Here is a 21,735-nt window from a genome sequence, read left to right as displayed (position 1 = left end):
TTGTTTCAGGCTCTGGGAGTGTTCTTTCATCCAATTTTTAGTTATCTGCCATTAAAGGAATGCGTAAGATATATCTTTGATCTCTGTCATATACATCTTCAGGTGTGTGTCCCCTCCTCCCTCCCAAAAGCATAAAAAAGTGTGATTGTCCATCATTCTTCTTCCTCCAGCAAAGAGCTGCTAATGAGGTCTTATTGAATGTTGACACAATTAACCTGATTTTAACATCCAGTCAATTCTTTTTATGGATCATTTCTTCATGGGTGGCCACATCGATCTTTCCACATGTTGTCCATAATAATTATATTGAGCTCTAATTTCCACCTTTCTTTCACATGGAGTATCTTGAGTTAAGTCCGACAGCCGTAAAGTTAAATGAATATGGAAACTGTGATTTAGGAATATTTTTAGTATTTTTAGTATCAATTACATTTTGTTCAAATGGCACAATGAAATGCTTAAATATTGTGTTATGCAAGTGGCTCAAACAGATGCCGAGGGACCTCTGGGGTCCATGTGCAGGCCAACAAACGCTTGTGTTCTCTACCACAAGAGGACAGTATTTATCCATCACAGGTTTGCCAGCAAAATCTGATTTTTCTGTTTTCTCTTTCTTTCTTTACTTCCAATGTAAAATAGAAATCCCACTACTGAATGAGATTGGTAGTTTTAAATCTAGACTTTATGTTCTACTGAATAGATGAAAAGGGGGATTGACATTCTTTACATCCAATTAATGCAAATCTGATTTAAGGTTGTGAGGTTTAGACAAAATTCTAGCTACAAGTTCAGTTCTTGTACAACATGTACACTATTGCCTGCCTCAAAGCTGCTTGAATACATGCTTTTCAGGTGATTTAATTGTTTTTTGGTTTGGTGGGTGGTTGTCTCATGATATGAGAAAATGTAGGGTCTTTATGCACACATTTACGTTCCCTCATTTCACTTACAGACTTGCACAAAGCTGATCACATGTCTCTGGATACCCTACTACAGGAGAGAAGGGTGAAAACAAAAGAATCGTGTAAATAGCATAATAATATGCTCATTATGCCATGTGGCATTAGGCAGATGAACGCAGACAACATGCCTGGGCAGCTCCAGTGGGGACCTGAATGGGGAAGATTAGTACCAGATGTTCATTGGGACCCAGTGGCCAGCCAACAAGGAGGAGGGCCATTTGGTCTGTGGGAGGAGTTCGCTCTCTCCTCTGAGCTCAAGATTTATCCTAACAGGTAGTTTAAAAAGCAAACAGGGCAGCAGCACAAGCAGCAGCAGCAGCAGCAAGACAGTGACGAACGAAGGTGTAATCCCGCTAGGAGGACGTTTCTTTGACCGCATTTGGTTTCTGGATATGCCCGGACGCCGCTCTTCGCCATGCTGAGCAGGAAGGGCTCTTGTGCGGGGATGATGAGCGCTGCAGCCGGAGTAGACCGCAGCAGGGTCGGGGAGCGGCTGCAGGCTGCTCTGGCCGGGCTGCAGGAGCTGCATCTGCTGAAGGACAGACAGAGCGACATGGTGAGCTGGGCACTGAGGATGGACCGAGAGGAGCCGGTCTCTTCTGTCCACGCAGGCCCGGAGGGTCCCGTGATGATGGGCGCTGAGGAGCAGCGGCTGGAGGCGACCCTGACAGCCCTGAAGCAACAGCTGGTAGGAAGTCATTTAAATCAAAAGCCATAAAACAGAGTCATTTAAATGCCTTCCTAGGTTACTATTCGCTTACTATTATGTGCAGGCAGTAGTTTGGTATCACCATAGTATTTGGACTTCAATATCTAGTTCGTAAGTATCATAATGATAACATCATTGGGCTCACATACAATCACTTTTTTGGACAGCTATTGTCTTCGGAATGAAGTGCTTGAATCTTGCAGTCATCTGATGCTCATGTGCATTCCGTCTTCAATTATTACCGGACACACTTTCATGCTCGCAGCTGGGGGTAGGAAATAGGAAAGGTGTCATAAATCAAGGTTCACTGCAGGAGTGTGTTGTGTGTTGTGCATGTGCGCGCACACCGTGCATGTGTGGACTGCGGGGGGGAGGCGAACTTAAATCATTAACCACTAACGCCAGGAAATTAAAAAAAAAAATGGTGGTGTGCCTTTTAAAGGTGGATATTTTGCTGTAAATGACCCTCAGTGTGGGTCTCTGTCATGACAGGCCCCTGAGTGTTGGAGACAACTGGCTGTGTGTAGGTTTCCATGACAAGTTTTTCCATGCAGGCTGCTGTTCTAACCATTTACAGGAAGTACAGAGATAAAGGTACAAATGCATCAAAGGATGCAATGTAAAGTACTGGGACAACAGAAGGTTTAAATTGTGTTTTACATTCATGCAAAATTGATCCACTACAGACTTACACAGCCTATCTTTTAAATGCACCTCTAGCGTTGCTTAATAAAAAAGTCTATCTTATCTTAATGATTCAAAAACTCTTTCCAACATCTTTTTTGTCGTTGTTGTTTAAACAGAAGTCAACTGAGCTAACTTGAGAAACATTAATTAAATGATGCATTTTGCAGCCATTGACCCTGCAGCCCTCTTTTTGAGAACAACTGTAACAGTAAATGCCCAGCTCTTAACTGCAGAGCAAACAGTCTTTCAACCCAACCCCCAAGCTCTCCTCCTCTAGTAGTTTACACAATGGCCAGGCCCTCGCTGTGGGGGAGAAATGAGTTACCCACCACTGCTTCTTCCATGCTCCCCCATGTCCTGCTGGGGTTAATCATCAGCCACAGCTGAGGTGCTTTTGTTTTCCTGATGGCTGTACATTAGAGCATCTTTTATGTGAACAACAGGCCTCGTCTTAGTAAGATTCCAGCGGTGCTAAACTTCATCCTGACTTTCTGCTTAATTTTCCTCCTCATGCATCTGCACGAGGAGCTTAGTGGCATAACTTCCCATTCTCAAACTCCCTCCTTTCCTGAGAAAATCTTACAAGACTTGCCCTTTGGTTTCGATTGTGTCACACATATTTTTAGGGGATGGCTAAAATCAATATGTGTTGTCTGTTTCACAGTCTCGTCTTCGAAAACAGGATGTAGGCCTGAAGACGCACTTGCAGCAGTTGGATCAACAGATCAGTGAGCTGAAACTGGATGTGAGCAAGGCCTCCACAGAGCAGCTGGAGAGTGACAGCAGGCCAAGTTCAGGTGTGTACACACACACTCAAACAAAAAGCCCTACAGTTGTTTACTTAGCAACTGTAGCTATAAAGCATCTGCATCACATGATGTTCGATACTGAGAAAAATACACAATATGCATAATTATTTCTGCTCTTTCCAGGCTTCTATGAGCTCAGTGATGGTGGCTCTTGCTCGCTGTCAAACTCCTGCACATCTGTGTACAGCGAGTGTCTGTCATCCTCTCAGACAAGCCTTTTTCTCCTTCCCATGAGCCCTGCTAATTCCCACATTAGCCCTCCATCCCAAGTTGATGCGTGTCGCCGGCGTTCTGCTGACGAGAGCACTACCCAGCCCAACCCTCCGCGGGGCACAGGCCTCCACCTGGGCAGCAGCAGGATCCGAGCTAGCGCTACAGGCACCGAACAGGCACGACCAAGACCTGTGTCAACAGGTAACCAAATCTCTTCATCTCTAATTTAAGATAATCTCTCGTGTAGTAATGGGAACCATGCAACAGTTGTTACTAAGCAACTCAACATGTATTTTGCTGCATAATTGCATGTAATTTTTTAGTGGATGAGTGATTTAAAGGTTAATCAGTATTTTTGTGTTGCCTATCAGGTGATCTTGATAGCATGATGGCTCAAGGGCTGGGCTACTACAAACCTGTAGATGCAAGGAAGCTATCAATGTGCACAAACCTGAAGACCTCCGCAGTGGATCCCAAGTTCCAGACCAACCTGGTGTCCCGCAGTGGGACTGAAATGTACCACTACCCCAGCCCCCTGCATGCTGTAGCTCTCCAGAGCCCAATCTTTTCCCATGGGGGTGACACAGCCACACCTGGACTTCGAGGACCACCAGAGAATCGTTCTGACACCCTCCAGAGGGCACAAATGGGTTATGAGAGCAAGACCCTGGGTTACATTGACAAGCTCCTCCTCCGCAGCTTGAGCAAATTCCAGAGTGAAACAGGCACAGAGACTATGCAGACACAGAGTGACTATCATAGGAGGCCCACTGAAGTTATAACTGTGTTTCCTGAAGTGTCACAAAAAGAGGTGTCTATGCTGCAACCTCCTCCAGCCCAGACCACAAACACCATCCCACTAGACAACGACCACAAGAGACACTGCATGACATATTCCAGCCAAGAGCTAACTGATGATGCAAACCACAAACAGTCAGTGAAAGCCCTGGAGGTTTCTTACCGATACTCCTATCCAGCTGCCATGAGGGCGCACAGCTCTGATGAGGTTACCACTTCATCCCTGAGGAAGAATGATAGATCCCAAAGAGAGTATGCCGGTGTGGCAAGAAGTAATTCAGAGAAAGCAGATGAGGACAATCCAGAATCAAGGCCTCAAGAGAGGAATGGCCAACGGCAAAGATCAGCTGTGGCTCGCAGCTCCAGCACAGAGGAAAGTCAAGGCTTTGAGACTCACACAGCTTCCCCTGAGTTTGTGCATGCCAAATTTGTCCCTGCTGGATCTCAGAGGGTCAAGGTGAGACAGGCAGACCGTAAAACCAAAGCTTTGAAACTGAGAAGAAAAAGCAGCGAGAAACCTCGAGCAATGAGGCAGCAACATGGCTATTCCTCCAGTGAAAGGACCAGAGAGGCCAGTGGTGGAACTAAGGGGGAACAGAGAAGATCGGGAAAAGGAAAAGTGCCCCAGAAATGCACCACCTGTCACACAGAGGAGCGCAGACAGGGCTCAGGCTCAGACTCAAGCCACTGTAGCCCCGGACTCATGTACACCCACAAGGTCCATCCTAAGCCACATCCCATCCCTGCTGTTGCAAAGTCCAGCAAAAGCCGCAGACTGCAGAGCCTGGACTATGAGCAGCCTGTAGAGCAGAGAAAGAGGAGGCAGGGGGCTGCCAAATGGCCATCCGATGTGGAGATGTTCCAGGCATCATGTGCTCAGCGTCAGAGGTCAAGAGATGCCCATGTTCAGGCACCAGGGAGCGTGCAGATGGTCCGTAGTGTTAGTGCCAAACCAGGCCAGTGGATAGGAGCTCCCCGATCCTTCCAATCCTCTAACTCTTTTCTCCACAATCTCAATGCCAGATACCCCCCAGCACCCTTCCACATGTCCAGCCTCTACCCACCCAGATGTGAGTCTGAGTATTCAGCAGAATGCGCCTCACTGTTTCACTCCACCATCGCTGAAAGCAGCGAGGGGGAGATGAGTGATAACACCACCAATCGCTTTGGAGATAGCGAGTCCAGCCAGAGCTTCCAGTCCTTCTCGGACTCTGACAGCAGCCTGTCCCTGGATGAGGAGGACCAGGTGGACAGCCAGGGGGAGGAGAGAGGTCTGGTGTGGGCTGAGGCTGCTCTGGGGCCAACGGCCGCTGGGCTGCCCCTCCAACAGCTCCCACGCCCCGAGCCATCAGCATGCCGCATCAAAGCTTCCCGAGCCCTAAAGAAGAAGATTCGTCGGTTCCAGCCTGCCTCCCTGAAGGTCATGACCCTGGTGTAGCAAAGTCCCCCGGGCAGAATGAGCACTGTTGGGAAAACACAGAGAGCTGCGGGAAATGCTCTCAAGACTGTTTGGAATAATCTCACCTTGTCCTTCAGCACAACACCCTTAATCATCACTGAGAAGCAGCAATTAAACAGGACTGCATTTGTGCACTGATAGTTTTGTTAAAACAAAAAAAAAATGTTAAGAAATGACAATGGTTGAACCTGAAACTGTAAAAAATGGTGCACTGTATAGAACATGTATAAGACAATTATTACACTTAATTTGTAGATATTTATGTTGTAATTAAAGTTTCTCATGGCATGTGGGTGCATTTGACAATTTCATGGACATTTCTGTCATATAATTGTATGTAACAGAGAAATAAAACCAATCTTTTTACATTTCTTCTTGCAAATGATGTTTTTTTTTCAGATTATTTCTTCATTTTGCTCATTGATTACAATGAGCAAAGTGATTAAACAATGTTTGCAGCATCTCATCTGCCAACTTCTCTCTTCTTCTGATGACTGTTTATCACACATGTTGAAAAAAAAGGACACTTAATCCTTCCAAACGTCCCACTGAGCCTGACCAATTTAACACAGATACTGCCAAGGGCTCCTTATCTGGTTTCCTGATTCTGCCCAGCTGTTGGTTTAATGAGATGCAGCTTCAACAATCAACCAGACAGTCATGTTTGATTAGAGGGTAAAACTTATCAGTCTCGGCCATTTAAATGTAAGTAAACACACTTGTGCTGAAGTACTAAAACACACTGTCACACTCCTACGATTTCACAAGCAGACATTAACATGATGGTAGCAGAAGCTCGGGTTTCTGAGGAGGGAGTGGAGGTTTTTAAACAGTTGGTGTATGTGGCAAGGGGCACACGGGATTTAGAAGGAGTGACAGATGATAAGAGGCTCCTCATTTCTGAGCTGTCATGAGGAGATCAGACAGTGGGCAGCTGCACAGTGTTGCCCAATAATCTCATTTCCAAAATCTGCCTTGGTATCTTTCCATTAAAATCCTTTCAAAGACGAGGTGAGCAAAAGGGCACTTGAGAAGGTAAGTAGTCCAGTGACCAGCCTCCCAAACATCAGCACTCTTTCCCATACATACATAATAATGTTTTCTCCCATTATGCAGCCAGTGTGACCTTAGAGTTCCCAACTAAGAAGCTTATAGGGCCAACAAACATTTTCAGCATTTCATCAAATTTTCCTTTGAAGTTGTGTTCCCTGCCGATTTAATCACTGTGGAGGCCATTATTTTTAAGACTCTGGGATAATTCATTTATTCATTTTCTGTTTTTTTCCTTCAACCAGAAATGTTCAGTTTGCTTTCAAAGAAGAAAAAGCCTCTTTCTTTCAAGCAAACTACTCATTAAAGGGCATATGTTAATTCAGCAGCATTCTTTTCTTTATTCATCAAACACAAGACTTTTGTAAAAGACAACAATCCCATTTTATGTTTAGCAAGTTGCTACAATTGAAGCAACTTCTTAGGATTTGTACACCCAGCTGACCTCTGGCCTCTTCACAAGAGTGAGGGCGAGTGGTCGGTGGGATTAGTGCTGCTGTTTTCGACCCAGCTCAGAGGGACAATGACGGGCGCTGGACTTGTCTTTGATGTTGAGTATAACAGGACCGTGTCGGCTTGACCTTGTGCGTCTGCTGACCTTTCCAGTGTAGAGCTGGCTCATCTCTGAGGACACATCACCCCACAATAGAGAGGTCAGGGGTCTTTTTGTACCTCGCCGTCTCTGGGCTTGTCTTTTTTTGCGTTAAACATGTCTGTCGAACCTACTTTCTTTTGTCTCATTGTTCAAGTCTGTTGTAAGACGGTGTGTCTACAGCAAGACCCCTTCATTCGAAAGTCTGCTCTTTCGAAATACACATTCGATGTTTTTTTTGTTGTTGTTGTTTTGGGGTTTTTTTTGCAGAATCATCAGATTTACCTAATGTTTAGATGCTGGATAAAGATAATTCAGCGAGGGAATTAAACCTCTGTGGGTTGAATCGGAAGCAGCAACCTGTGCAGCAGGTGTACAAGTGCACCTGCAAATAGGATTTATAGGGTATAAAGTTTAGTGCGGGGGGAGGGGGTTATAAAATATTCCCTATGGGTGGCAGTCAAGTCATACTGAAGGATTACAGATGTCGTGTGGGATCTCATTACACAGAAGTGCTCTGACTTTGACATTATATACATGAAAACACATGGGCAAATGGTTTAATCAAGATCATACACCCTCAGCTGATGCCACACCTGCCGATAAAAGATCCTCACTGAGGTCTTTTAACCTTTGTAGTTTGCTTTTTTTTTTTTACTTTTACAACCGTTAAGGTAAAATATAATATTTATGATAATAATAATAATAATAATGATATATCTAAACAATAAAGGTACTGAAAGAGCATGGCTTAACCAGCCAAATAAAGGTAACAGATCATTGACTTCACTCACACCTAGCTTTCCTCACATGCGCTTTCCAAATCAGACGGCAGCAGAACATTTTCAGCAACCAGTGAGATAAAAATAGGTGCAAGTGTCATGCCAAACTACTCTGAGTACTCGGACAGGCATACGCTGAGGTAATGCAGTGAATGCACGCCTCTGAGCTGCTTTAGACAGTGATCTTATTACACATCAGGTCACCGTACTCCACTTTCCTTCTGTTAACACACATATTGTTTGATGATCAAAACCTTTTCATTCAGATCTCCGTCTCAATTATCAAAATGTATCCAAATCCCAAATCCAGCATTGTTCAGTAGATTTGACAAGTCTGACACACCGTGACATTTGTAACACAAGAAAAACATTGCAAACACACGCAAATCAGAGAGCAGAAAAGGGAGTAATGATAACAAAGGATATGCCACAGACAGGTGCTAATTAAACTTTGACTTGGTTGAGGTCAAAGTTGGAGGGGGGGTTCTCCTCTTGCGTGGGCATGAGGTAATCCCAAAATCCAACATGCCCCTCCCAGTCTGTCTCCTTGCTCAGAACAAATGACACCTCATCAAACTGTCTTCATCACTGTTGCCTTTACAACACTCAGGGTTTTGTTTTTTATTTATTTACATTAAGCTTAACACTGCATATCTTGTATTTGTGTTACATTTTCTTGTCTGTGTATCTTTACATTCTCATCTTACAATTTTTTCACTGGATGTTCTTGAGGGTGCCGGGCCGCAGATATACAGTAAACTGTGGATTTAACGAGTGGGAGCTCAGAAACTCATTACCACCCCGATGAGAAGAGCCACTCTTTACCCCAGTGCACCCCTGGAAAAACAGAGGTGGTCAGGATTATCTTCAATTTGACACTTTAAATATTCTTCACCAAATCAGATCCGCTCATGAAAACATGTGAAGTCATACAGACAGATTCAGTCGTTGGCTTCAAACTCATTCTTTAAAAGCTTTATGGACAGAAAACAGTGTAGATTTGCAGTATGTTTTGAATGTATGCCAACAATGGAGTAGCTTCATCTGTAGTGAAACCACTGAGATTCACTCAGCTCCTCCATGACCCTTTGCATGGGGGATGGGCTCTCCAGTGTGTGAGGTGGCTTTTGTCCCTTTGCTTACTGTACATATGAATGGTGCTGGACCGGAATGTCCAACCTCATGAATGTCAATTGTCTGAGGCCTGAGTTAAGGAGCAGGCTTCTCTGGTTGTGTAAGAGGACAATAGAGATAGAGGAGATGAGGAGATAGGAGCAGGGGAAATGAGCAGGAAGAGATGAGCTTCCAGAGACAAGTGTGAAAGATCGAGAGCAACCGAGACAGAGCATGAAGATGAAGAAAATGGCGGAAAAAAGCCACCAGGAGATGCGTGATGCTTCGCTCCTGTGAGGCTTTGCTGGTCCTTCCTCAACCACCACCTGCTCCTCTTTAAGCACATCCTGTCACTTAATACCTAATCCCTTCATTCACTCCAGTGTGTTTACTAACCATTGTCTCTTCTCCCTTCAAGCTGTGGTCAAGAGGTGGTTCAAAAGTTCGCAGTGTATGGAGAGCACACACTCACAGTAACAGAGGGCATTGTGAGTGTGTTCGCCCCTGCCAGGCAATTGTGCGAGACAGAGAGAAATCCCTGTGCATGCAAGTTAGGGAGTGTTTGGCCTCTAGCTTTGGAGGCCAACATCAGTTGCTTTCTTTGACGTGAACAAAGCAAAACGTGGGCACAGATAATTGAACTACAGTGCACTGCCTTGTATTACCAGGCAATCTACTATAAGAATAGCAATTTTTGTTTTGATCTGCTTACACGTGCTATTGCAACACACTGTATGCCATATTATACAGATTGCAACATGCCTATTCTAAATACCATGTATTATCTGAACAAGGCTAACAGTCTGCAGCTATGCTAGCAGCTCTGTGAGGGTATACTTGAGCTAAATGCGAACATTCTCATAATGACAACACCAAAATGATGATGTTTAGCAGGTATAATGTATAATGTTCATTATTTTAGTGTAGTGTATTCACACCCTTCACACTAATCAGCAGTTAACTCAAAGCACAGCTGAAGTTGATGGGAATGTGATTAGTTTTGCAGGCGTTTGGTCATAAATCAAAGTATTTGACACATTAAAATTATTTATAGGCTCAAGACTTATCACCGAAATTATTACAGTTTTTCTAATTAATCCTGAGTGGAAAATAAATGTCTCCATCTCCGCCAACATCCAGAGGTTGTTGAGGGAAATTCACTCAAAGCCTCAAATGTTGATCTCATGGTGATGCTAGAGGTCAAGTCAGTGGTTGACCTAAGTTATACGATTCATCCTCTGGGGACCAGGAATGTCTGTGCAAAGTTTCATGGCAATTTGCTCAATATGCTGATTTCAGGGTCAAACCAACCATGCCTCAAGCATTGCGAACATGGCTAAAAAGTTGTGTGGTTAACGTGAGCGTTGGCTGTCTGTGGATAAGACGACGAGGTTAAGAAACGAAGGAGTGTAGCCCTCTCAACAAAAAAACAGTCGGGCCACAAGATTATACAAATGAGTGGGATCTGAAAAAATAAGAGTAGTAATCCTTCAATCCTTCCTTCAGTCCTTCAAATGCCTAAATTTACTCCTCTTTTGCTGAAACACGTCTCAAAGTTTACAAAAACAGCCTAGTTGACTCGTAGAACAAGCTTTCGTGCTTGGGTAGGCAAAAATAATTACTCCACAATCGCCTTGTAGCTTACAGGGATTCTACCCAAAGTGTGCAATTTTTAAAAGAAGACACGTGAAGAAGATTCAGATGAATACACAGTGTTTCCCCTGTTATCAGTCCACAGTGTCTCCGTGAGGACGTCCTGGCTGTTTTATGAGCAGGATGTCCTGTGTCAGCTCAGAGGACTGCCTCTCTTTTGTCAAGCTTCAGGCTCTAAACAGCTACACTGAACCGCCCTGGCCCCACGTATCCTCAGAGAGCTGCAGCTATCTTGCTTTATCTTGCTTTTTGTTTTTTCTACAGTGGGGTTCGTCAACTGGCCCGCCAACAAAGCCACCAATCCTCATTATGAACAACTCTTCTGAAGTGGTGTGTGTGTGAAGGAGACATCAAAAGAGCGGCGAGAGTGACAGCTGGTCCTCCTCTTGGTCAGGACCCCTGATAAGATCAGAGTGACAGGAGTACATGGGACCCCGCAGGTACCTCCCTCCCGCCGCTGCACCCTCCTCGCTGCTCCATATGGCCACTAACAAGTCCCTCACCTACCAACATGTCAATTCCCTTTTGGCTCTTCAGCTCTTTTCTTGCCCCTGAATAGGTGAACATTCGTGTTGTATGTATTTGTATTAGAAGCATCTATGTTCAACCACACAGCTACGTTTTATCTTTGTTTTCTAGCTATCTCTGCTAATCGCCTCCACACTATTTGTCTGCCCTTCACGTGTGACTGCTCTCCTTCCACAAGATGCCATAAACCCGTTGGGTGTGTGCTCACATTGACCACTTGAAAGCTGGGGCTTCCAACAGCTTCAAGCCTAATGGACTCTTGGCTAACACCTATAAAAACTGTTTTAGACTTTTGGCAAGGACTCCTGCTTGTCTCTTTCCAAAGCATGTGCTCCAGTTAAAGACGGGCTCAGCTGGCACGTCTGAAAGAGTCAATATTCTATTAATTTTATGAGCATAGAACCATTTGGTAAGCTCACAGTTTTATGGCCCTTCTTCCTCCTCTTTCACTTCCATGATTTTTCCTTTTGCTATTTCTTAATTGCTTCTTCGTGATGTGGGAAAAACATGATCAGGGTGGAAATAATTAGCTGAATTAAAATGAAAAGAATCACATAGGCACATTCATTTTTCCAAAGCATGGTATACCGCCCAATTAAATTCTATTCAGCTGGGGGGAAATTGCTTGTTATGGGCCAAACTGCAGCATTTCCTTGGGGTCAGTAGTTTGCTGTTTGGTTTGTTTGCCTTTGTCTCTCAGGTATAGTTAGTGGTTTAGCTTGTGTTCCCCCGTCTGAGACAGGTCCCAGCTCGCAGGTGCAGTGGAAAGGATCCACCAGTCAGAAATTGTGGAAGATAATAAGGCTCTTTCATCAACACACCCTGACTCAGAATCATATACCTCCTTTCTATCCTCTTGTTTTGCATTAGTTTTTATTTCACTGTTTGTTTTTCCCCCCTTTCTGGCATGTCCCAAGGTAAAAAAGCAAACAAACACGAAACTGGGGATCAGATCATTGTAGTTTCAGCCGGCTCCACTAACACACTGTGGGACACCCTGAGGTCTTGTCTCTGGACTGATTTGGACAGGCTGGCCCTTATCTCAGAGCAGGGGTCGGAGGTCACGCAGGGAACTGATCCTCTATGCGGTATTAAGTCTCTGCACCTACAGGAAGCACAATGAGAACAGACAGGTTCAAACAGCTGTCAGACTAACCAGTAACCATTTAGTTGATCATAATTGGTATAAAAGCATGCGTGGCTTATAAGGCATGCATGATTCAACACATTAGAATGAGTATTGACATGCAAACATAGTGATTATCAGGGAGGTATGTTTTACACCAAAATATTTAGAGTTACATGTCATGTGAAACTTGATAATTTCAAGATGAAGAGGGCACAAGTCTGAAATGATGCATGGTATTGTCATTTGTGTATGTTATACTGATGAATGCGTCTTTGAAATATGACACAAGTAACTGATGGGGGAGGGCTGGCCTTAACCCTTTGTACTGGGGTATTAAGGAAAGTTGAAGGGGAAGGCTTACAGACGAGAAATGGATCTTGTTGTGAGCAGGGGTAAGAGGTATTAAGAAAGGATTCATCAGTGCATGACAAAGCAAAATGCTATAATTTCATTAATTATATTGATTTTCAAAGGCTGAATCGTGTATTTTTACAGTGATACCTAAAGGCAACATATGGCAATTCCTCCTTTATCTGCTCTCGGCTGTTAGCACCACAGCTTCCTGGCATAAATATGTTAAAAGGGTGGCAACTGAACTTCCCTTTATGGCTCTTAAGATAAACATTAACACCTGACAGTGAATGTGCTTCAAGATAAACCTAGATTACTATTTTTGATCTATGCTGTTGTAGCAAAGATGAAGGGACTTCTGAAGAAATCCTATCACAAGCCAGCCATGGCTAATGTTTCATCATGTTCACAACAAAGAAGTGGATAAATCTTCGAAATCTGGACCGCAGCTCAAAAGTACCCCCAGAGGCCTGGATGATGACATGTGGATGATATGTTTATATGGGCTGTATACCAAGGCAGTAAATCACCACAGGCCTGCAGTGTAAGGAAGGATGACAGTCTATCTGGGGCCCCATGTGTTTTTAGAGAGAAGGGGGCGAGTTTGGGGCTAAACTCTGTCACTTTGAGGGAGGTTGACCTGGCAGGTTTGACCCCAGAGTTCCTTTGAACAGGACAACCCAGGGTGACACTCTAGGCCAGTTTGTTGAGGGATTTGCACATGAAGGACAGAGGATTTGGAGAAGGACTGCAACTGAGATCCATCATCTTTTTTTTTCTCTTGTCATGTGTCTTTAAAATAAAAACAGATGAGGTTCACATGTATCAAAACACAATTCCCTTGGAGAGTAGAAGACATGAGCGTTTGAGTGTGTTTTTGCATGTACTGTATCCTGATGAGGTCAAGTTTTAACATCAAAGCATTCTTGAAACTCTGTCTAACTTCAGTTAACCATATGCTCAGTGATAGGCCTCGACTACACAGTTCACAGAAAAGAGGTTAATCGATAGAATCAGCGTCTACATGACAGGTTTATTATGAGAAAACGTGCATTATACAGTCTTGATAAAAGCAGCACTGGGTGTAAAAGATCCATAAAGCATTTGCCAACGCTTTGTTAGCATAAAGTACTGTGTGTGGGTGTCAGAGCATTTATAACTTAGCAGGCAAATTAAGATGAGAACCAGCTCTATTTTTCCATCTGAAGTGCTAATTTTAAACAGTTGTTTTTAAGTGTAAGTCTGTGGTTCTTCTATGCAAAGGTAGTGAGGTGTTCCGGTTCAAAACAACAATTATAGAATCTTCCGTGGGAAGTTTGCACAATATGACCTCAGTTAGGATTATGAAGTCACGCTACCTCATGGCGCCACTTAACAAATGCTATAATCATTAAATAAATAAGACAAAAGATGACAGATAGGGTGACAAAGGACTTAGAGGCTCCTGTCAGGCTGCTGTCCAGCAGCCGTCGGCCCTCATTTAGTACACTTTGACACTGCTACACTCATGAATCCTTAGCAGATTTATTCTATTGATTGGTGCTCGGTGTGTTTTAGTTGGATCAATGCACAGCCCTTTTCACTGCTCTTTACAGCATATCCTCCCTCCGTGAGATCGATGACAGGATGTGAACTCTCCTCTGGTCATTCAAGCTATTAAAACCAAAAGAAAAAGGGATGAAAAGCAAGAGATGATGAGGGAGAGACAGTTTGGGAGCAAGAGACAGTCCAGCTTTGATGCTGGCTCTGTGGATCTGGCATCCAGATGACCTGTGCTTACAGCGCAGATTAGCCTTGACAGTTGTTTCTGGAGAGAGAGAGGGGCTAATCTAAAGTTGTCTGGAGTTCCTCAGCCGTGCAACATAAAGGCCAGAGCAGGTATGCTGTGTCAAAAACCCACAGAGCAGTTCTCAAAGCCTTATCTCAAACTCCAGTGCAAAGATCCTTGGAGCAGATTAGTGTGTTTACATTTAGTTGAGATTTTTATCCTGACATTCCTTCAGAATTAGGCATGCTGTGAGAGCCAAGAGTGGATTCCTGTCTCCAACAAATTCTGTGTCCCTGCAGTGAGGGGTTTCTTATTTTGGTGGTGTGACAGACAGTGCATAAGCTAAAGCTGCACGCCCTTGCACAGAAGGGCACTGCTTGGGCATATCTCAGTGTGTATCCACCTAACAAACACCCAGGCTCTCCAGGAGATCCACTATGTGTTGTCATGGCAGTCCTCCAAACACAGTAGGGATGTATTTAGGGGCTTTGTATTTCCTGTGTTTACCAAGCGTCTTGGGCAATCCTGCAGTGAGGCACAGGATGCTGGTCTCCACAATGGCAGCAGTGAGGTCTTTGGATCCTCTATGCAGGAGCAACACACAGGCAGAGAAGGGAAGCTAATCTGAGATGACAATAGTGTGCAAGGCCTGAGCCGTTATGTCACTTTTCCATCGTACTGGCTAGAATGCTAATGACAGACATCCTCTCCACTCTTACCCTTCCTCCTAATCACTTCTTACCTCAGCCATCGCATCAGTGGGACTCAACATTTGGCACATACTTACGCAGAGGTGCCATAAGTGGATTTGTAAACCAGGAAACCAGGCTATATTTATAGAAGGATCTAAGTAAGAGTCAGAGGACAGCGATCTGACCCGCTATTATAGCAACTGCAATCTGGGTTGGAAGTGTAAGTGGCTTTTCCAGGTGTGAGATCAATTTCCCAGGCATTGTTCCGTCTCACCAAGCACGCATATGCAGCAGTAATGGACTACTGTGAAGCCTTAATGCACCATTAAGTTTGCTGGAGTGGTGGCAGGGGAATGATTGTCATCAATCACCTATTGTAAACATCAGCTCAATTAAGAAGTAATGTGTGCTAGTGTTTAGCATAATGAAAGGGCAAGCCTGCTCCCCTGTTGATGAAAAGATCTTAACTGTTTCTTACAGAAACACAAGTCAATACGGCACTTTGTAAGCTCTCACAGGAGAAGTAAGAAGGAAGAGGTAATTCCTCTCTAATTGGTTGAATAAAACAACAATAACTTACAGTTATAATGTTTCTGCGCTTTTACTAAAATATTCTTCACTCTGCTAAAAGTTGGCCAGTAAAAGTAAAAACATTAAGTTGTCCAACACTTTCATTTATGACCAAATATGACACTTGACGTTCTTATCAGCCTTATCTTAGCATGTTCATTGTGAACATGCATGCTGACTTCAGCATTTAGCTCAAAGCACAGCTTTGCTAAATAGTGCATCAGTTTCAGTGACACTCACATTTATATGAAAAGTGTTTTCCAATCCATCTAGAATGATGTGTAAAAACATCAATAATGCATTACTGTTTCTAGTGTATTTAAAAACAGATAAAAATATATATTGAAAAGCAATGGCAATTACATAGAAGTTGGGGAAAATAAAGAGAAGAGTGTTCTCTGAAGACAGAGAGTCAGTTCAAAGAGCAGTCAGCTGACTTTTACTTCACTACACATTCCTAATGCTCTGCCATTTCCTCATAACAAATCTGACATCGCAGCCCCCTGCAGAGTCCCATCCTCCATCCCTGGATGAGTCAGTTGTCTAATGAGGGGCTTAGATTCAGACCCACTGCTTATCCACTGTCCAGGGCCTGTCTCTCCCATCATGTTGTTCAGCCTTTATGTGCTTGCTTTTTTTTTTTTCACTTTATTCTCAGAAATGCCTAGTCATTATAAAGTGTATGAGTATTTTTGAGTCTTCATAGCGTGACACAGGAGGGGACTGAGCCTCAGCCTCCCTATGAGCCTCAGGCCACATCATAATACCGCTGAATTTAACTTGATTTACTGTCAGTATAAATGTGCTGGAACAGGACCAGTAACCTTGTTTCAGTATATTATCCCCAAAATGAACTAAAAAAAAAAAAAAAAAGAAAGAAAAAAAAGAAAAGAAACTGATATTCAGTGTACATTTATAATGCATGTTTACCACATCATAAGTATAAAATCAACAGATCACAAGATTGGACTTAACCTAGCTGTCAGCTTGTCTGCTCCCTCTTTGGAGATTTGAGACACAGAGTATTAAAAACCATAGTTCAGTATAATTAAATCAGCCAAAAGTGTACTAAAGAAAGCTTTTCATTTTATTCCAGATATGTGATATGGATTCCTCATAGTTTGCATGCATTTTCAATGCTAAAGCAAAATGATCTGCACTTATCAGTATTGCACAATTGCACCTACCCTTGTCCCACTAAAGTAATTACAGGGTAAGCAAGATAATCACTCTGTACTCTTCTAATGATAATGCTCAGATAACAGGTCCCAAACTCAGGTTAACATGTAATTAGTCCATTACGCTGGCAAAACAGTGAATAAGAAGCAAATAGGCCAATTTATCCAAGCTTCAAAAAATATCTTTTTAAGAAAATTTTATGGGCTTGGATCAACACACTTCACACTGCTCAGAGAGAGTGTGCTCTGCTCTGAGCAGACAGTGATAAAACAGGCCCCTCTTTACACTTAAACACAAGTTCCTCTTTACACACAAACACAACATGTCTGAAATGAGTTTTGGTGTGAGGCCTCTACCTCATGGTGTGAGGTGCTTTTTTCATCTAACACCCTTTCACCAAATGTCAATTGGCAAATAAGCCCAGCCCACCCCCAAAGAAGACCCTGATTAGGCTAACCATTCTCTTTATAACGGGCGGCACACAAGAAGATGCTAAATGTAGGCAAATAAAGAGTTATAGACCTTTAGATGCTCCCAGCGTAAGATAATACTAATCATTTAAAATCCTGCAAACACACAGCAGCAGACAAAGACACACAAATACACAAAGCAAACACACACAACCACTATCTGCATGACAGTTGTCTTATTTATTGTTTGCTTTTTACACAAAAACGCAGACTCTGAATGCTTGAAATGTTATCATCCAGCGATCACAATATGAATGGAGACAAACAAGTTGAGGAAATACGCTAACATATCATCTGCAGTACAAAAGGTCCTCGTCTCTGACAAGATAAAGACACAATGTGACCAATGAGCCTCTCTACAAGCCTCTGGTAAGTGGACAGCATTCCTTCATTGGCTTTTTGAACTTTCTCTGCTGCAGGCCTTTTCGGCTGCTCCAACACTGCTATTGTTCCAGTGTGGTCATCAACAATGACTTGGGTGTGTATGTAGCTTGACTGCAGCTCCACGCTCCTCTGACTCTTGTTTTGCTATCTGAACAGGCCTGGACAACACACCCCACATCGCTAATACTCTCCCAGGGAAGGCAGGAGACATCAGACAGACCTGTGTGAGAAAACCAAGACATGCACATCGCTTGACTGCCAAACAACAATTCAGCACAAATAGAAACCTTAGCCTGTATGAACCATGACAGTTAACTGATAAAAGTTACATTTTGCTGTTTGTAAAAGCCGAGGCAGGAGCAGATGTTTTCAGAGAGACGAAATCTCAATGAATCCATACTTTGTTTGACTGAGTTTGTTTTTATTTTAAGAAAAAATAGGCGGTTGTGTGAGAATTTGTGAAGCTGTGCAGTGAAATTAATACTTGTTTTCACTGCCTGAAGCACTGCCTCAGGCTTTAATTCAGCTTCTTGACAAGTAATGACCCAATTACCTCAACTCAACATGTTCACGTAGGACAGCCAGTCACTGGGTTCATCCCCACAGGTGTCCAGAGTGCAAGCCCAGAAACATCAAAAGACAGCCTTTATCATCTTTCTTATGGTCTACTTGCTTTGCCCGTTCTGTTTACCAGAGATGTCTTTCTCAATGCCAAATGAAGCATCGTCTAAGGATCTATTGCAAGTCCACCTATGTAGATAAAAGCTTTGTACAGGCCTTTGGTTTCACACATTTACAGATAGCTGCATTGCTGTTATCATATGCTATAACTCTTTAACTTATTCTGCACAACCGTTCTGCAAAGATTCAGTCAACCTGTTTGTCAACTCAACTGAGCACAATGTAGGAAAATAATAAAAGAAAAGAGAGGGCAGCAAAAGTACAGGTTATGTGACTAATTGCATGTTTCAGTGACAAGAAAGCATTTCCCATGGAAAGCTATGAGAACTCATTGTGTGCTCTGGCTAGTTTTAAACAGATTATTTGCAAAACTACCTTCTACATGTCCACCATGTAATTATGTGGTATTAAAGTGGTATACCCAAAATATAATGTAAGTATTTTGTTTTAAATGCATATCATGCTGGCCATAAGCGTGTAAGACAAAATGCACAAAACCTTGTAAATGTATGACATATATAAATTCATATATTTCACACTATATGTGATTCTTATACTGTGGGGTTTTTTTCATATTGGATATTATAGGGGTTTTATTTAAACCCACCTCTGAACCAGATGCATTCACTGATTATTTCCTCCTCTCCCTGGCTGACACTGTACTAATCGGTGTACTAATGAGTTTGGCTGGAATGAAAACCTGCAGACTACCTTGGCATATGGTTGCTCGTCCTTGCTCCAGACAGTAATGAATAGCCACTTTAGCAGACCAACTGAGCTAACCACCAGAAAAACAATGCACATCCGATTGTTTATAGCATCTAATTTGTGTCCAAGACTCAGGCTGTGCCGTCCATCCTGCAACTGTACCTCCGGTCTATCTACACAGTTTGAGGAGACTACCCTCCCCCTGCTGCGTCCACTCCTTGTGCTGTGTTCCTGGAAGACCGCAAAGGAGTAATCAATGAGTCATGTGTCCTGATTACAACCAACTCCCCAAGGGGCATCTTCAAAGGGCTCCAGAGGAGATGGAGAGAGGGAGCAGCATTGCCCTCCATGGGGTAATTACAAGTTGGGGCTCCATGGTTTCTACTCTTTTTCTGTGGAGAGTCAGGCTTAAAGACAGACCAGTTAACAATTCAGCCGGTCCTGTTAGCGCAGTGGGAGGTGCTTCCAACCACTGATCACTGACTGGTAGTGAATGCCATCCAAACTTATACAAATCCACATGCAAGCAGACACAAAAGCACATGCTGTAGCACAGTGTTATTGGGTGAGAGTAACAAGATGAGGAGAGCACTGACAAAGGCACAACAATACTGAAGGGAAAAGCAGGGAGACATTTTCAGGTTTGGTGCAGCTGAGCACATGCGTGTCTATCCCAGGAAAACAAGCCAAGGGTCTGAGTGTTTATGAGTTAAAAGGGCCATAAACTGTGCAAACACAATTAAGCACTGTCTGGACGCCTTTGGGCCTTCTGTTTTCCTCCACTACAAATCACATGGTTCTTTATTTTGCCGTGTTACAGTAAACCACATTGTTACAGGTCTGAACAGAGTCAGCAGGACCAGTTTGCCAAACAGCAGACTTCATAATGTTATGTATGTTAAAAGATTTCCTTTTCCTCTTTTTCATATAAAGACTGTCTGTTCTGTCAGCACTGCAACTGAAAGGGCCGTAGAGTTGTAATTACTATTATTACAGTTTGATCAGCAGCTGCATAACTGAATGCGATGTTATGCATCTGTTGTCTATTTAGATGTAATCCTTTATCATTATGACTGGGAAAGGTGGTTAATTAGTGCTGAAAATGATGACTACATGGAAAGTTCACCAGGAGTGGTGGCATGGAGACTGTATGGCTGATGGTGTCTTTGGGTTAAGACTCCCGTAAACCCTGTCTGCACGGTAGCAAACAGAGAGGGGTGATCAGAGACAAAACAGTCATTAGCTTGCTGGAATGAGGGAGAATAATACAGCAACTGTTTCTGTGTGTGTGTGTGTGTGTGTGTGTGTGTGTGTGTGTGTGTTTACTTGCATGCAACCTGTGTTATGGGTGTATGGGTGTCAGTCAGGGGAATCCCGTGCAGGTCTTCTGGAAACTCTTCTTGCAGGTCCTCTGTCCTCAATGCTTTTACTGATTGCATTGTTCATACTGTCGGCAACAGAAGAAGTTGCTCTGCTGTGCTGCACTGATGTGTGCCATGTAAAATGCTGTTAGCTGTTTTCCGTCCTGTCATCATCTTTAGCTATGCCAGACTGTAATGTCTTAATTTCCCACAATAGTTTATACAGCAGATTATTAAATGTTCTTTGCAATAAATAAAATCTTTGTAACCGCATCTGCTGGGAACCTGTAGTCCATAGTGACTGAAGTGTTTTATTTTGACGGCTGAAATGCAACTCCATCTTTGGGCATACTAATTTACATGTGGTGTAACAACACACAGTATACCAGTTCACGCCAGCACACAATAATTTATTATCCGCTACTGCCCTCTTGTGGAAAAAGCATATATAGCCGATATGCTCCCGTGGTGATCTCAATATGTTGTCGATATATTGTATAATATTTTTGCTTTGTTTAATATTACAGGTGATAAACTATTAAGTAGGTGTATTTCGTCAACTATATTAACAAATAAAATGTGGTTCTGCGCTGGAATTATATTCAATTAAAAGTTCTGCAAAAACGATGTGCGCTCTATGGGGTGAGAAAAGTCTCAAATAAATAAATAATCCAATTCAATATTTTGAATAGCTGGAAATGTACTTTGTTATATGCTATGTACCAATACCAAGTTTTCTGAGGTCAAAAGGAAAAGTATGAGAATGGTCTTAATTTGAAACAGATAATTCTTCAGAAACAAGAATTATCTCAGGCCAAGGTGAGTTAGGGTAACATAATTCAAGAATTTGGAAAAAAAAAAATTACGCGAACATTTTTAAAAGTTCCAGTTGCGTCAGATTTCCCATTATTTCCGACTGATGTTCACAGCCAGTAATTTTTACAGGAGGCCACTTGTGCGGTTCATACAGAAGATGCTATATTCACTGTAGACCTTATATAGTCTTTTTGAATCTGAAGTTACAAAGGCTTAAAACCATTTACAAGTAAAAATTGTATTTCTTATTTAAGAAAAGATCTGTCTTATT

General features: G+C 42.9%; 1 protein-coding gene across 1 annotated transcript; it reads left to right on the top strand.

The window, feature by feature from the left end:
• The first annotated feature begins 1,203 nt into the window (after positions 1 to 1,203).
• dact2 (dishevelled-binding antagonist of beta-catenin 2) lies at positions 1,204 to 5,785 on the top strand. Its single transcript, XM_076742301.1, has 4 exons — positions 1,204 to 1,650; positions 3,023 to 3,155; positions 3,291 to 3,581; positions 3,752 to 5,785. Exons 1-4 carry the CDS (start codon positions 1,378 to 1,380, stop codon positions 5,614 to 5,616), a joined length of 2,562 nt encoding a protein of 853 aa, XP_076598416.1. The 5' UTR covers positions 1,204 to 1,377; the 3' UTR covers positions 5,617 to 5,785.
• The last annotated feature ends 15,950 nt before the right edge of the window (positions 5,786 to 21,735 follow it).

Source organism: Chaetodon auriga, chromosome 11 (assembly GCF_051107435.1).
Source record: "Chaetodon auriga isolate fChaAug3 chromosome 11, fChaAug3.hap1, whole genome shotgun sequence".
In the NCBI taxonomy this organism is placed as follows: Eukaryota; Metazoa; Chordata; class Actinopteri; order Chaetodontiformes; family Chaetodontidae; genus Chaetodon; species Chaetodon auriga.
Note: the sequence above shows the minus strand (reverse complement) of the source record. Positions and strands in the feature narration are given on the sequence as shown.

Coding starts and splice junctions, on each gene's coding strand:
- dact2 (XM_076742301.1), top strand. CDS start 1,378: ATGCTGAGCAGGAAGGGCTCTTGTGCGGGGATGATGAGCGCTGCAGCC. Junction 3,156..3,290: donor TGACAGCAGGCCAAGTTCAG/GTGTGTACACAC, acceptor TGCTCTTTCCAG/GCTTCTATGAGCTCAGTGAT. Junction 3,582..3,751: donor ACCAAGACCTGTGTCAACAG/GTAACCAAATCT, acceptor GTTGCCTATCAG/GTGATCTTGATAGCATGATG.